The sequence below is a fragment of the Carya illinoinensis genome, chromosome 8 (assembly GCF_018687715.1).
Source record: "Carya illinoinensis cultivar Pawnee chromosome 8, C.illinoinensisPawnee_v1, whole genome shotgun sequence".
Lineage (NCBI taxonomy): Eukaryota > Viridiplantae > Streptophyta > Magnoliopsida > Fagales > Juglandaceae > Carya > Carya illinoinensis.
The window spans coordinates 5,820,619-5,836,927 of NC_056759.1; the positions used below are offsets into that span (position 1 = coordinate 5,820,619).

At 30.3% G+C, this 16,309-nt stretch overlaps 1 protein-coding gene across 1 annotated transcript; it reads right to left on the bottom strand.

Moving 5' to 3' along the window:
• Nucleotides 1-4,944: 4,944 nt before the first annotated feature.
• LOC122318871 (transport inhibitor response 1-like protein) lies at nt 4,945-8,091 on the bottom strand. Its single transcript, XM_043136581.1, has 3 exons — nt 7,285-8,091; nt 6,402-6,906; nt 4,945-6,316 (listed from the first exon to the last, which is right to left on the bottom strand). Exons 1-3 carry the CDS (start codon nt 7,893-7,895, stop codon nt 5,555-5,557), a joined length of 1,878 nt encoding a protein of 625 aa, XP_042992515.1. The 5' UTR covers nt 7,896-8,091; the 3' UTR covers nt 4,945-5,554.
• Between the last annotated feature and the right edge of the window lie 8,218 nt (nt 8,092-16,309).

Here is a 16,309-nt window from a genome sequence, read left to right on the forward strand (position 1 = left end):
TTAATAATTTTTAACTTTAATTAAATTTCTCTGTTGACCTTTTATGTAAAAGGGAAAGAGGTGAGAAGTTAAAATTTTGCTAGTGTGAAAGTTTTGTGGGTGTATTTGGAGTGAAGAGAAAAATTATGTAATTGTAATAATTTTTCACATAGTGGATTTTCTTATCTGAGTCTGGTGGTTATTCTCATGTTTCGGAGTTTCCACGTAAATATCTTGTATTGTTATTATTTTTTTATTTTTTTTGTTATTCCCACAAAGGATAGATCCTAAGGGGTGAATTTGGGATGTTCAAATTTCCAACAATTGGTATCAGAGCCATTAGATTCTTTTTGTGGAGTGGAGTTTTGGTGTGGTAGTATGGATACATATTTTGTCTAGGAGATTGAAAATTTAAATGTTTCCATTGTGATCTTCCAATCTTTCCTAAGAACTTACTTAGTGAGGTACTATTTATTTTAATAATAAAATTCATCAAAGCGATGTCAGGAATGTGGTGGAGAAATTGGATTATATAAGGCATTGAATGACAGATCAACCCCTAAAGTCAACAATAATACTAGCAATTGGTGAAGCGGCTAGTATAAGGAGTAGGTTCGGCAAGTAGCTCTAAGTCAGTAAATAGAGATACTGGAAATTATGCTAACGCTGTGTCTCTCTCCATGGAAGACTTTGATCTTTAAAAATGGACATGTACGTCCTTGTGACATGCTGTTAATTTATAAAAGTTGTCATGATAGAGAATGTGTTAATGTTAGCGGGTCCACAAGTTTGCACACAGACATTGGTTTGACATTAATGCAAGGTGTGTGGTGGAAATTCATGTCGATGGCTAATGAACTTTTAGGAAAACCAAACATGAAAGTTATACCATAATTCTTAGTAAGGTTGTTTTCGACATGGACCGAAGTGAAATATTTGGAATTGGTTTATTCTAAGTGGATATGCTTTTATGGTAGAGCGTGATAGCAGAAGTTATGAAAATCTTCATTGAGGTAGAGTTTGGCTGTGGGACCAGTCAAATTCACAAGGTAGAAATTGTTGAGTTTTTTGCTCCTTTGATTAGTCCCACATGGGTGGGAAACAAAAATGAGCAAGACCCCAATGCCTATATAAAGGGGTTAAACTTCCTTAGTTTAAACTTACAGTTGAAAACTCTAGTAACTTTTAACTTTAATTAAATTCATCTATTGACCTTTTTTGTCAAAGGGAAAGAGGTGAGAAGTTAAAATTTTGCTAGTAGGGACGGTTTGTAGGTGTATTTGGGGTGAAGAGAAAAATTTTGTGATTATAATAATTTTTCACATAATAGATTTTCTTCTTTGGGTTTGGTGGTTTTTCTTTTGTTTAGGAGTTTCCACATAAATATCTTGTGTTGTTATTATTTCTCTATTTTTCTTGTTATTCCCACAAATGGTAGATCTTAAGGGGGTAAATTTGAAAGATCCAAATTTTCAACAATTCTAACACTCCTTTTGGTCTATCTTCCTGGTTTCTACAGTGATAGCACAAGTCTGATGGCCATTTGAATTGAGATTGCACTCGAGATAGTGGAATATGAATCTTGCGAAACCTTGAAACCAGGTTTAAGGGAGGCTGCATGTAATGTTGACTTCGACTCTTAAACAAACAAATTGGGGACATTGGAATTCTCATCTCAAATGGTTGATCCATCTATAGAAGGCATTCATCCGAAAGATCATCCAATAGAGGTAGGCGTTAAAAAAATTAAAAAAAAAAAAGTGAGGGAAAGCAGAACAAACCGGTGGGTTATGTCCGGTATAGGTATCAATTCTATTTTCTCAAAATTGGTCAAAATTAGTCCAGTTCTAATTTTCTATTTATTAACACCAGACCAAGTCAGATCAAACTGGTTCATATACATATATATATATATATATATATATATTTAATTTTTTATTTATGTATAATTCTTATATATAAATTACTATGATAAATTGTATTGTATTATCATAGACTATAAATAATAGTGATTTTTATATTGTATTGTATTATATGATAAATTACTAATTGATATAATATTAAAAATTAAAATCCTATATAAATAACTATATATTATCACTACATTACTCTATTTTTATACTAATAATATATCACTATGTATTACAATATACTTGATATATCACTATATATTACAATATAAGATAATATATCACTATTTTACATATTATAATATACCACTATAGTATATAATATAATTATAATATATATTATGATCACTATATTATTATATACTATAATATATATACTATATTATATATGCTATATAATATATCGAAAAAACCAGGCTAAACTCGACTAGAACCGCTAAACTCAGAAGTGCCAATTTAGAGATATAACTGGTGCAGTATTAGTTTTTCAAATCTCAAAATCGATATATACGGATTTAGTTTTAAAATATGTCTAAAACTAGATCGAACATGACCGATTACACTCCTAAATAAAAGTTACAATTTTTTTTATTTTTATTTTTATCAAGGAATACTCACCCGAATGCTCTTGGGCTTTGACCCATAGCGATGAGTTGGCCATATCAATTTTCACACAAAGTAAATTGTGTAACGTTTTAGAGCTTTAAAAGAGGGATAATGATAAGTTTACTATCTCATACCACTCATAAGATGTTAAAAAAATACTTCAAAGAAAATAAAATAAAAATAAAAATTTCAAATACACACTATAGAACAATAAATAAGTGATAGGAAGGAATAAATATATCATTATCTTTAAAAGACATAGTACTGTAAGAGTGGTAATTTGTGACATAACCCGTAACCCAACAAAAACATGATATGAGATTAGCGGGTTTTGGTTTGATCATAACGAATTCTGGTTAAAACAGGTTAATTTGTTAAAACAAAATTTATAAATAGGTCAATAACGGGTCAACATGCTTAACCCAAAATTAACACATTTTGACTCGTTTAGAATTTATTTCAAAATTAAAATTTTATTATTGTTAAATTGTAATATTGTTATTTTTTAGTATACTTATATTTTTATTGTTAGAATTGTAATTTTAGACATATGCTCATATTTTTTATTGTATAGTTTGTAATATTAGTTTTATCATGTTAAAATTTGAAAAATATTTATATATATTTTTTAAGATATTGTGATTATTAATAAATATAGATTTTAATTTTTATGTAAAATTATATTAATCAGGTTAAATAATTTATATATTTTAGTTCAATCTATTTACTTTAAAATAAACAAATCAATTATGTCGTATTAATATATTTTTAATTAATTATTAAATAAATTAATACGAATGAATTCGAATTGATATGATCAAATGTCCATAATTTAATTAGACACGGAGTCACCATCCCTTCACAGTAGTACGGCAATCCAATGTTCTATTGACTCTCTGTAGCACTATTTCCTTGTCTCGTGTGAGGTGCCAAGCCAATAATTAATGGAATGGATATGACCGCATGACGCTAAGATTGTCATCATCACTTTCCCAATGACTTTATGGAAAATACTAGTTCCACGCAATCTCTACCGAAATGTTTTTTAATTTTTATTATTTTTTAACTTAAGTGTTTTTAAATGAATATATGATTTTTTTTTATTTTTTAAAAATATTTAAATAGTTTAAAAAATGGTGAAAGAAAAATTGAAAAAAAATAAAAAAAACTTTACACTGATTGGTAGAAAATTTCAGTGAAAATTCTCTAGCATTGTCCTAACTTTATCGATCAAAGTTCTCTTAATTTTTATGTCCGAATTTCAGAGCGGAAGATAAATAAAAATTTAAAGTGACTTCACATGTATCTCTTTTTTAGAGATTTTTTATTTTTTTTTTCCCAGAGAGACCGTTATAACAGTAGATTTCTCTTTGTTTAATGCTAAAATTCACATTGCCAATAAACAATCTAAGATGTTGAACAACTACTGTTTGCGAGAAGTGTTATATCTAAAAAAAAAATTATAAATTAATATAATTTTATGTGATATGTTAGTTTTATTTTATAATAAAAATAACTTAAGGTACAACATCAAATTAGTCTCCAAATTATGGCCCTCATTAAATTACTAAAAAATATATAGGTAAAGAAAATTGTAGATAATTGCAGGAATGGTGCCCACCCTAAGCAATGCGGATAAGCTTTGCCTTAGTACTACTGTAATAAGACCACTACCATGTTCTTTTATCCTTTCCCTCATCTTCCCTCACCATTCTTATACATACCTATACCGGGTCCTATTGCCAATTGTAAACCGACCTGGCGACCCAAATGATCCACGTAAGAGAGACAGAGAGATGCCCAATTAAGGTTGGCATTGTCCACTTGTTTTTCAGATCTACGAATAGGATCGACAAGAAAGAAAGCTGAAGCTTTGCATATCTCCTCTCCTCCCCCTCCCCCCCTCCCAAAAAAACACCATCACCTTTTCAACAGCACAGTAAGATCCCACTATCATGATAAGCCCCTCCCTTTTGGCTTTTACTACCCTGCCATAAGAGAGTGCCAGCAAAGAAAAAGGGAGCAGATAGACTTCTATCCTAATTGGTGGACTTGCCTGCTTTATCACGCAAACAGCAGGGTTGCGAAAAATCATCAAAACCGTAGGGCATATAGACATACACCCGAGGTCAGAAGAAACTTAGAACTGCAATGCACCATCATATCAGCAAGCAAAACCCCGACTCTCGCAAATAAAAAATGGACTTCAGAGTTTCAAACTTGGAATGAGCGGGGTTCTGCTGGTATGTTAATTGGAATCCCACTCGGTGGAGAACGGGGAATCCTGTAATGTGTAGTTCTACAACACTTTCCACACATCATTAATGGGTATCACTTTCAATTGATCATTCCACATCCAGGAAAAAAGGATGCAAAGTCAAGCCCCCCAAGCATATGGCATATGGTGGTCCATGCATATTTTGGCATTTATGACCCATCTCACATTAGCTAACAAGAACGATAAAAAATTTAACATTCAGGTGCTACAACACATCTGAAAAAGATAAAGAAAAAATAAATACTCAGAGAGAGAGAGAGAGAGATCCACTAGCTTGGCCCGCTTGGGCATTTAGTTTTCAGCAGCTACAGCTTAAACTAGCTACCATTTGAATCAAAATAAAAAAAGATCCAAGTATTTTCAAGAGTGAACGCTAGCTCCTGATTCTCTGCTGGCGGCATGGAAGAGTTCTTCAAAATTTCACCTTACTCAATGTCTAATTCTTCATGACCATCTCCATCTCTTAATAAATAATATGATACAGGTAAACTCCCATATTCTAAATTACACATGCAGCTTGAAAACCCCCTTCTCTTCAGGCAGCCCCTGATTATGATAAATCGAACGTGAAGCAAAAGAAACATAAAATTCAGACGCATACCAATTCAACAATGGTCTCATGCCTCGCTTCTGCTTTGGATGCTTCTGCAACAGTTCAAGCCAAGAATGGCGGTGGTTCACTCACATTTGTTTGGCAGACGGGTTGCAAGGACCTTCTTGCGGGTCGTATAAAAGCCACCCACCTAATTTTCCATAAATTTTACAGCCAAAGCAACTTCTTTTATTGTAAGATGGTCACAACTTTTGGGGCATCATCCCTTGGTCCTTCAAGAGACCGATACATGTATAAAATGTCAACAGTATCATCTGGGCACACTGCAACATCATGCTTGATTACTTCCACCACCAGACGGGGCAATGCTCGAACAATCTCCTGACAACCTTTGGGAGATAGCCTACATGACGACATCCAGAGGAATCTCATGTTGTAGTAGTGATGTAAACCAGAATGCAAAGCTGCATCCCCAAACGGGCTGTCTCTGATCTCAAGCTTTTGCAGTCTAGGGCAGCCCTCAAGCACATATTTAAGCCCCATGTCACTATCTCCAGCGAAAGCAACTGACAGCGTTCGAAGCAATTTCCCATATTTTCCAATATAACCAAAAGCTCGATCAGTCAGTAAACCGGATACAGCAAGCCGAGTTAGCTTCTTACAGTTCATAACAATAGCTCCAAAACCTTCATCCATGGGTTTCCCGGTCACATGGTCAGGGCTATGTAGCGCAATTATACAGAGACGGAAAACCTCAAGATCCGGGCAGTTCCTTGACATGGCTATCACTGCTGCATTTGTCATATGCTGGCAGAAATACAAAATGGATCGCAGTTTCCTACAACCCTCAGAAATTGCTTGGAGGCCCACATCAGAAACAGGGCCCTCATTATCCCCCCGAGCATCGAGAGGGAAAACACGAAGTTCACGCAGGTCCTTGCAGGTTGAAGCAACAGCTTGAAGTCCTTCATCTCGTATTGAATCAAGGACCTGCATTATGAAAGTAATAGTAAGCTTCACAAGCCAAATCTTGATCGTAATTTGAACATAAATACAACACAACACAGATACTTACCCAGAGTACCTGGAGGTTGTGGCAGTGAAATATGACTGATATAATTTGATCTGAATGAATATTTGCATAGCTAAAATTCAGAGAGGTAAGATTAGCACAGACAGGGTAGATGGCCGGTAAGTAATCTGGCAACATTTCCTTGAATCCTGAGAGACAAACTAAGGATTTGCAAGCAGAAAGGGCACTTTGAAGGTCTGAAGCGTGTTCACCCGGAACTGCGTCGTCTGGGGAACTATACGAACCAGTTCCAAGGTGTGTGAGCTGCGGAGCTCGTACTATCAGGCGGCATAGCTGCCCAATTGAAACATTACAGTTCAACCTAAGCTTCTTCAAGGACGGGGACCTAACCACCAGACTCTCTAATGCGTCAAAATTAATTGAGCATTCAACGCAATCAAAAATCAGCGACTCCAGACAAGTCGCTCCGCTCTCCGGGAAACAAGCTATCCAATCAACATCATCATCCGTGACCTCAGATTCGATCAGATCAAGCACTTTCAGTTGTCTGAGGAAAGTTAAATGAGAAAATTAGAATAGAGTTCCTTAAGCTTTTCTATCCCAAATAAACCAACATTTTTTTAGCATCTCAATCTTCTCAGTTACTAGTAAGGGTTCGATTACTATAATTATTAAAGAGTAACACAAACAAGGAAACGCATCAATACCATAACCCATATCAAATCCAACAAACAGATCTGCCCGTTTCTCCCCCAAGAGAAAACAAAACAAATAAAAGAAGAAAAAAAAGCCTTAAAATACATTAATACATTACAAAAAGCAACCAACAAATTCAACCGATTAGTATTTCCGGACCAGAGATCTTACATGGGTGTATATTCGGATAGATCTATATAGCTTATGAGAAACAAAGGAAAAGGAATACCTGCAGTCGCTGGCTACGATGGCGAGGCCACTCGTACTGAAGCCATCGCAGCAGACGATAACGAGCTCTTTGAAGGAGGGGAAGGACTCGGCGAGGAGGGCCAGATCGTCGTCCGTGACGGACATGCGCTTCAGGTACACCTTCTCCAGCCATGGATAAGCGGACGCCATGGCCGTCACCCACGGGGTGAAGTGGGCCCCCCAATCGATCGGCATCAGGTTGAAGTCCGCGAACCTCGGTCTGCCCTTGATGGATACGGACTGGACACGAGAGAAGCGGCTCATGGCCCTCCTGGGTGAGACTGAGTAGCAGTTGCCGATGTAGAGGTCGGATCGGGTGAGAGCCTCGACGCGCCACCAAGACTTGCACACCAATGAGGCCGCGTTCCGGTCCCGCCGGGAGCTGAGGAACTGGAGCACGTTTTCGAGCACGTTCTCCAGCACTTGGTCCGGGCACGGGGCCTGGAACTCCATGGAAATCGGCCCAGTACTCCCTGACACGGACCCCACCCCACAGCAGTTCCGGGTCTTGTTGGAAGATTCGGCCCCGCGAAGATCCGCCGGCGGGGACCGATCGTCGTCTTGTGAAATTCCAGTCCGGTCCTTCCTCATGCGCCGACGAGTAAATTTTCTACGCCCACTCTCTGATCTAGGTTTTGCCTGACAATAACAACCTCAAATTTTAATGAATCTCGAGCTCTCGGCAGCGGAGAGAGAGAGAGAGAGAATTGGGGGATCAACTAAGAAGGACACTGGGGCTACCTAAGGCGTCGCAACAGTGTCTGTAAACTCCTTGCTCGGAGTTCTATATATAATGCGGAGAATTATATTCTACAATAAAAAATATGTTCTCGTATTAGTAAAAGTGTAAAACATCAATAATGCGCTATTTTTCGGTTCGACGGTGATAGAGGTTTATTGGAATGTTATGGTTTTAGATATTTATATATTGAAATGAGATAGTTGTAAATGAAAATTAAAAATTAAATAAAATATTATTTTTTAATATTATTATTATTTTAATATTTAAAAAAATTATATTAAGATTAGAAAAAATTAAATTGTTTATTATATTTTATTTAAGAATTTAAAAAAATTATAATGATGAAATGAGATGAGATAGTTTTATATTACAAATAACTTCTCGCTGTGCATCTCAAATATGTGCACATGGTTTTTTATTTTTATTTTTTTAAAGTGAGATTTGAATAATGAGTTAAGATAAAAGTTAAAAATTAAATAAAATATTATTAAAATATTATTTTTTTGATATTTAAAAAAATTAAATTACTTATTATATTTTATTTGAGTATTTGAGAAGATTATAATGATATGATGAATTGAAATTAACTCTAAATTCAAATGAGGCATAAATATTGTTGAAATATTTTTAATCATTAAAAAAATATAAATTCATTAATAGTCACGTTTTTAATCATTAAAAAAGTTAAAATATATAAATGGATACATTTGATAATCATACTAATATTTTCATTTTTGTTTTACAACGTCGCATGCAATACATATCCTTTTCTATTTTTTTCTTATATTTAAAAAATTACTATCTCACTCTTATATCATTATAATATTATTAATATTAGATACAGTTATGCATTATGCAGGTAAGGCACACTTATTTTAAAAAATAGTGTGATTTATTATTAAAAAATTAATTTTTTCATGTAGATCATATATTTACTTATTTTTTTTAAAAAAATGCGCTACACTTGTACAAACTATAATTATAAATATTATTTCTCTTATAATATTAATGATGGGTCTTTGATCATCTTTTAACAACGATAAAAAAATAATACAAATGAGTTTTTCTATTATCAAGTATGTATGTAGAATGATCATATGTATCATTTAAATAGTAAAATTTAAAATTTAAATTTATCTTTAAAATTAAATTATGTTAGCCAAATATTTTACTAAGTTTACTCTACACACGGGCTTGATAAAATAATTATTCTTTACAAAATAGGATAAAAGTGAGATAATTGAGTAATATATACCCTTATATTATTAATGCAATACAATTTTATTTGTGAATGAACTTTGAAATTATTTTAAATCTAACCTTTCAAACACATCAGTAGCGTTTATAATTTTATAATTGTTATTGTATTTTTAATTTTTTTTATATACATAATTTTATATGCGATGACTTGCAAATAATAAAACTTTGAATTATATTTGAACTATTTAGATAAAAAAAAAAAAAAGTGACATTTAAGAAAGAAATGCATATCTCATAAATAAGAAAAATTCTACTAATCATTCTCATGTCACACCACATATAATTTTTAAATTTTTTATTTATTTTTCTTACTAAGAGTTTTGCTACACATAAATCCACACACCACACTTTTTTAAAAAAAAAAAAAAAGTTTATTATTCTTAAACTAATTAAATTTTTTTACTCATTATTCATATACCAAACATTTTGTAAAAAAATAAAATTAAATAAATAAAAAAAACTTGTGATGTGTGGTGTATAGACTTATGTTTAAAAAAAATTTCTTACTAAATATACGATGTATGGATTATGAGTAGAAAAATTCAATTAGTAATAAATGTTCCACATCGAGTCAAATAAATTGTCCATAAATGTAATAAAAACCGATTGACTTTAAGCTCACATAGTCACATTGATTATCATTATTAAGATTTTCTTGATAGCATCATTGTCCAAATCAATAAACTATGTATTGTCTCGGGGCCTCACTTTCCTTCCTTATATTAATAAGCAGGGATTGCTGTTCCGAAGTTGTGATGGAATCCACTATTATTACGCTACATGGATTTCATTGGATTTGGGATTTTAGTTTGTCAACTCCATGCTTTTACTTCTAATAAACATGACAGAATAATTTAGGTTGCGTTTCAATATTTGTTGTTGTGTTTTTTTTTTTTTGTTGGACCACCTTTTTTTTTTTTTTTCTTTCATTTTCATGTGTTGATGTTTTGTGTTGACAAAGGAATATTGATCAATGAGTGAAGATTTTCTAGTCAAATATTGCAAACATCACTACCTAACCTTAATACCTTATCGCTTTCGTTAAATGGTGATTGTTCTCGTAAACTCTCACTTCTCACCCATTTCTCAATTGAAAACCTACTCCAACACTTCTGTGCACATGTATATACAGGTGTTGACGTTGATTTCATCAGTACATTGAACCGTGTTTCGTAAATAGAGCGCAATAATAATCTCTTTTAACACGTAAACTTACAAAAAACCATGAAGAGTATGTAAAGTGAATCTGATTTTGATTTTGTTAGGACATAGAAAACCAAGATTGCATTAACTCTCTCTTACCATCCCGGCTGCAAGAACGTGAAGGGTTTATAATCTAAAAATGAGTTTACAAATGTAATTAAAAGATATAGATTTTATTATTTAGTTTTATATTTTAACGTTTTTTATATATGTGATTTAGATTTTTTTTAATAAGTGACTTAATCTGTGAATATTTAATTAAAATAAAATACGTAAAAAGATTTTGTCAACACTTACGAAGTTAAATTGTGTATTGATGAGTGGAGTGCATCAATTTGTCTCTTTTACATTAATGCTACATAAACATGAAGATCAGTCTACGATCCGTAAAGAAGATCGCAATCCTACTCTTAACGGTTACATGCACATGATACATAAAATTTAGCCGACGTTGATTTCGTCGACGCATAGAAAACCGTGTTTAATAAGTGAAGAGCATTAGTTGTCTATTTTAACATCTAGACTACAAGAATCGTGTAATCTCAAAAAGGAGATAAAAATAACTACTCCAACAGTTACATGTATATACATACAATAATGCTGACGTTGATTTTGGAAACACATAAGGAGGGGAGCCGCGAGCTACAATTGATTTTAATAATTCTTTTTTTTTTTTATATGTATTTTTAAATTATTTTTTTTTAATTTCACAACATTAATAAAAAAAATACTTATTTAATTACAAAAAAAAAAAAAAAGCAACAACAGCTCCCAGCGGATAATGAGAGAGGTGGGTTTAGCCTTTTCCAACCCATAAAACTGTGTTTGAAAAGTAGAGCGCATTACTATCTATTTTAATATCCAATTTCCAAACAACAAAACCATCTATTATCTACCTGGCCCCTCAATTTTACAGTTCAAGGATTTTAATTTTTTTAATAGTTAAAGGAAATGATTATTTGTAAAATTGTTTATTTAATTTTTTTTTAATATGTAAAAATATTAAAAGATGTATAAAAAAATAAAGAAAATTATTCTAATGGTACACTCAACAATGAATGCTGGCCAGCTAGCAGTACTTAATCCAAAAATGAGATTGGAAACTTATTCGAACATTTGCATGCACATACATACATCGATACTAACATTGATTTTGTCAACACTTAGAAAACTGTGGTTGATAAGTAGAGTATATTAGAGTTGTTTGGATATTGAAATGAGATGAGATAATTTTATCTAAAAGTTGAATAAAATATTATTATAATATTATTTTTTAAAATTATTATTATTTTATAATTTTAAAAAATTAAATTATTTATTATATATGATATGGTAATTTAAAAAAATTATAATAATAAAATAAGATGAGATAGTTTCTCAATCTGAACAACCTTAATTATTCTTTTAACGTCAAACTACATAAAGTGAAGAGCCTAGAATCAAAACCTACTTAACCTAGGTGCGTAAAAAAAAAAAGGGTAAACCAAAAAAAATCGACTGGTGATTTAGGTCCGGTTCATAATTAATCTGGTTCTAATTTCAACTCCTAATAATCAAAACCTAATAGAAACTAGTCTGATTTTGGTTTTGATATTAAGATAACTTGTTTGAATCAGCTGGATCAATAGATATATATTTTTTTAATTTTTTATATTATATAAATGATATTTTTATATAATATTTTATATTATATATTATATGCTAAATTACTAATTAATGTAATATGAAATTTTAATCTTAATATTATTCGTATATATTAATCTTATAATATGACTATTAATATAACATTTAATTATGATATAACATAAATTAATCTTATAATTTTAATATAATATTTGTTATTGGGACGTTTGAGTCTACAAAAGAGAACGAAGGCAAAATTATAAAATGAGGGACTTGTTAATATTTTGTTAGAGTATGATTTTATCTGCAAAATTGAAAAAATTTAAACAGACAGAAATTGGAAAAATCAGAAATTCCAATTTTAGTGACCAATTAATTTGGTATCAGTCCTTACACTTTTAAAACCAGTGTATATTTATTCAATTATAAAAAATAAATAAATATATTCAAAACAGAACTGAATTAGACCGATTACATTCTAACTCCGACAGTGACATGCACATACAGTGATGTTGATGTCGATTTCGTCAATACATAAAAACGTATTTGCCTATAAATTATCTCTTTTATTATTCGGACTACTAAATCATGAAGAGCCAATAATTTAAAAAAGGGTGCGGCTACTATGCCGAGAGCAATTGCTAGGCGTGTTGCCTAGTTGTTTTTTTTTTTTTTACATTTTTGTAATAAATTTTTTAATTATTAAATAAAAATATATATCAATATATTTAAAATAACTTATTTAATAATTAATTAAAAAATATCTTAGCTATCAAATGGAGCGGTATGCTCAAGACGGCATATTAGTGTTTCTCTTTAAAAAATTAACCGGATTCAAGTGTTGGTTTTGTGATTAGAGATCGTACCATTCGATCTACGAGGCCATTGATGACATTCCCCTAGCTTGAATTGATCTTATCCCACCATCTAGTTCTACCCATGTTAAATTGTAATTAAATTATTGCATGACCTTTTTTTAAAAAGTAACTATTGCATAATTTGCATACTTAAAAATTAATATAAATGATATTTACAGTTATGGATTATGCAAGCACCATATAGTTTATTAAAAAAATAAATAAATATGAGATACATATGAAAAAATTAACTTAATGATAACTCACATTTTTTAAAAAACAATGAATGTGCAGAGCTTGAGCCCATAATACATGATAATATCTAGAATTAAAAAAAATAATAATATTGTTGTGGAGTTTAAACTTATCATTCATGAAGGAGTTCAATTTTTATTTTATTGTAGTTTTTTTTTTTTTTTAAAGGAGAGAACATCAGTGATTTGAAATGCTACAAAAGTCTATATACATATGCTTAATGTGTACTTTATGTCTAGAATAATAAAAAGAATCATTCTACTTTTTTTTATTATTATTTTTTATTATTTGGCCTCTTAAAGTCAAGGGATTGCATTGAAATGAAATTGTAGCAGGTAATTGTTTAGCTACCATAGTTACAGACCACTTCAGGTAGATCTCTTCCAACGTAGAAATCTAAAAGACATAGAGGGATAGAAATAAGGAGTATGCTTCCATAAAAACAATGTAAAGCAGCCCATTGCACAATATAATGTGCACATTGATTGTGATCTCCATATATATTATAGAAGTATTCTTGTGTCTCTAATTATAAGCTCAATTTATCGAATCAGCAGATTTTTTTTAATTTTTTAATTGCATTTATTTCCACTTGAGAATCTCCACCAATTGTAATTTCTTTAATCGGTTGAGCTTTAGCTTCTTCAATGCCTAAATATAGTGTAGTGGCTTATCATTGATTAGCATAATGAGATTTTATTTATTTTTTAATAAAAGGGATGGAGGGTTTCAAATATAAGTTTTTCATTTAGAGAATCGGATCATATATCCTATTAAACTCTTGTCAGCGTTATGAGATTTGATGAAATTGGTTTTTACAAAGACTACAGATTCACCAGCCGTCTTGCAAGCTGCTACTGTAGTGCTTCATGTGTTCTTCACTACTACATTAAATGTTAGGAAATAATGGTCTTTTGCTATTTCCTTCCGTTCATATGATTGTTCAGCTGTTTATTGCATAAAGCATTATGGTGTTCTTTAAAATTCTTCAATGCCCCAACTACAAATCTGTCCAGTGTGGGATTAAGTGACTCGTGCACAATTTTATTTATTAAAAACTAGATATTGTCCATCAAAATGATGGCAAAGATTTGGAATTAGTGCTCTTCTAGAGCGGGTATGTTGAGGGAATTTGAAGGGTTATGTAAGCATTTTATTCAATTTGCGATCTCATTAGAGCAAGGTTTGAGATATCTAAGAGCTAGGAAGATTGTTTCCACAATATGCACATTCTAAGTTGTTCCTAAGCTTAATTTTATTTAGCATATTATACATCACATTTTTTTTAATTTTTTTTCTTATAATAAATATATGATGTATAAATGATCAATAGAATAATTTAACTAGTTTAATACAAATAAAATCGAAATAATAATAATAAAAAACTTTAAAAATATATAATGTGTACGAGAAGCTGAGGAGCGTAACCCTCACCAGTCACCAGGCCTCAAATAAACGGACGGCAACGTACAGCTTTACAATTCAAACGCAATAGGATATGGAATCTTTTTGTTTTGCTATCGTGATGGGATATTGACTGTCCTAATTATTAAATTTTTTAAAAAATGGATTTTCATTTTCATTTCTAAGGATTGATAAGAATGGATTTGTTTCGAAATTTTGTTATATATAAATAAAATAGTGCATTAATTTATGTATAAATATTAATTTATTCATATTTAAAATTTAAATTAGTATTATATTTAATAAAATTTATTTTTTAACTAATTATATTAGATTGATACACATATTGTTACACAATTGTACTTATAATTAGATTTTTCATTTATTTCGAGGGATTTATTTTTCAAGATCTTTCTAGAGTTATTAGATAAAAAAGTTATAAGAGATGATATAGTCATAAAAGTATAAGGAAAAATCTAGTTGCAAGCATAATTGTGCACTAATCTGAATACTAATTTAATATGATTGGTCAAAAAATAGATTTTATTGAAAACAATGTTAATTTAAATTTTAAGTATGAATGAATTAGTATTGGTATGCAGATTAGTACGTGACTGTATTTGTATGTAGCAAAATTCAAAATATAAATATTGTATATTGTTTTTTTAAAATGAGTAATTATAAAATTTATATAAAAAATTTTAATTATAGAATCCATCTTCTTTTAAAAGAAGAAATATACCGTACTTATATAATTTATGATTATATCTAATATTACTTTTAAAATTAATTATTAAATTTATCAGACTAAAAATTAGGTTATTTTCATTAAATAAATTTATCAAGATATAAACTAAATAATTGAACTCGTAATTCTCAATTAATGCAATTAATCCAAAACAATGGATTCACTTCCGTTAGCAGCCAGACCGAATGCAAGAGAGATGGTGCAAGGGGAAATTATAAGGTAGTGTTTGGATAGTGAATTAAAATGAGATAAAAAGTTAAAATTTGAATAAAATATTATATTATTATTACTATTATTATTTTAAAAATTAAAAAAATTAAATTATTTATTATATTTTATATGATAATTTAAAAATATAATACTGGAATGAGATAAAATGAGATGAGATGAAATATTTCAATATCTAAACGGGGATAACCTAATTTTTTAATCTATAAATTAAGGCCCCGTTTGGATTAGAATTGATCTTAACTCAACTCCTCTTATCTAATTATTATAAATTTTTAAAATTTCTATATAAAATATAATAAATAATTCATTTTTTTTAATTTTTAAAACAATAATATTAAAAAAATAATATTATAATAATATTTTATTTAACTGTTATCTCAACTCAATATTCAAAACTTATCTAAATTTTATTATAATATAAAAGAGAAAAGCTCTAAACACAAAGAAATTACATAAAAGTAATTCCATAAACTTACGTTACTTAATATAATTTCTCGAATTATAAAATTACTTGTATTATAAAACTGATCTAACGAATTAGATAAAACCATATTAATTTATAGAATTGATTTTAGGATAATGATAGACTTACAATTCTTTTACTATCACTTTACTACTTGTAGTGTATTTGTTTTTTTTTTTAATTTTCTTTTAAGTACTTTTTTAATATATTTAATCATTA

Coding starts and splice junctions, on each gene's coding strand:
- LOC122318871 (XM_043136581.1), bottom strand. CDS start 7,895: ATGAGGAAGGACCGGACTGGAATTTCACAAGACGACGATCGGTCCCCG. Junction 6,907..7,284: donor ATCGTAGCCAGCGACTGCAG/GTATTCCTTTTC, acceptor AACTTTCCTCAG/ACAACTGAAAGTGCTTGATC. Junction 6,317..6,401: donor ACAACCTCCAGGTACTCTGG/GTAAGTATCTGT, acceptor TTCATAATGCAG/GTCCTTGATTCAATACGAGA.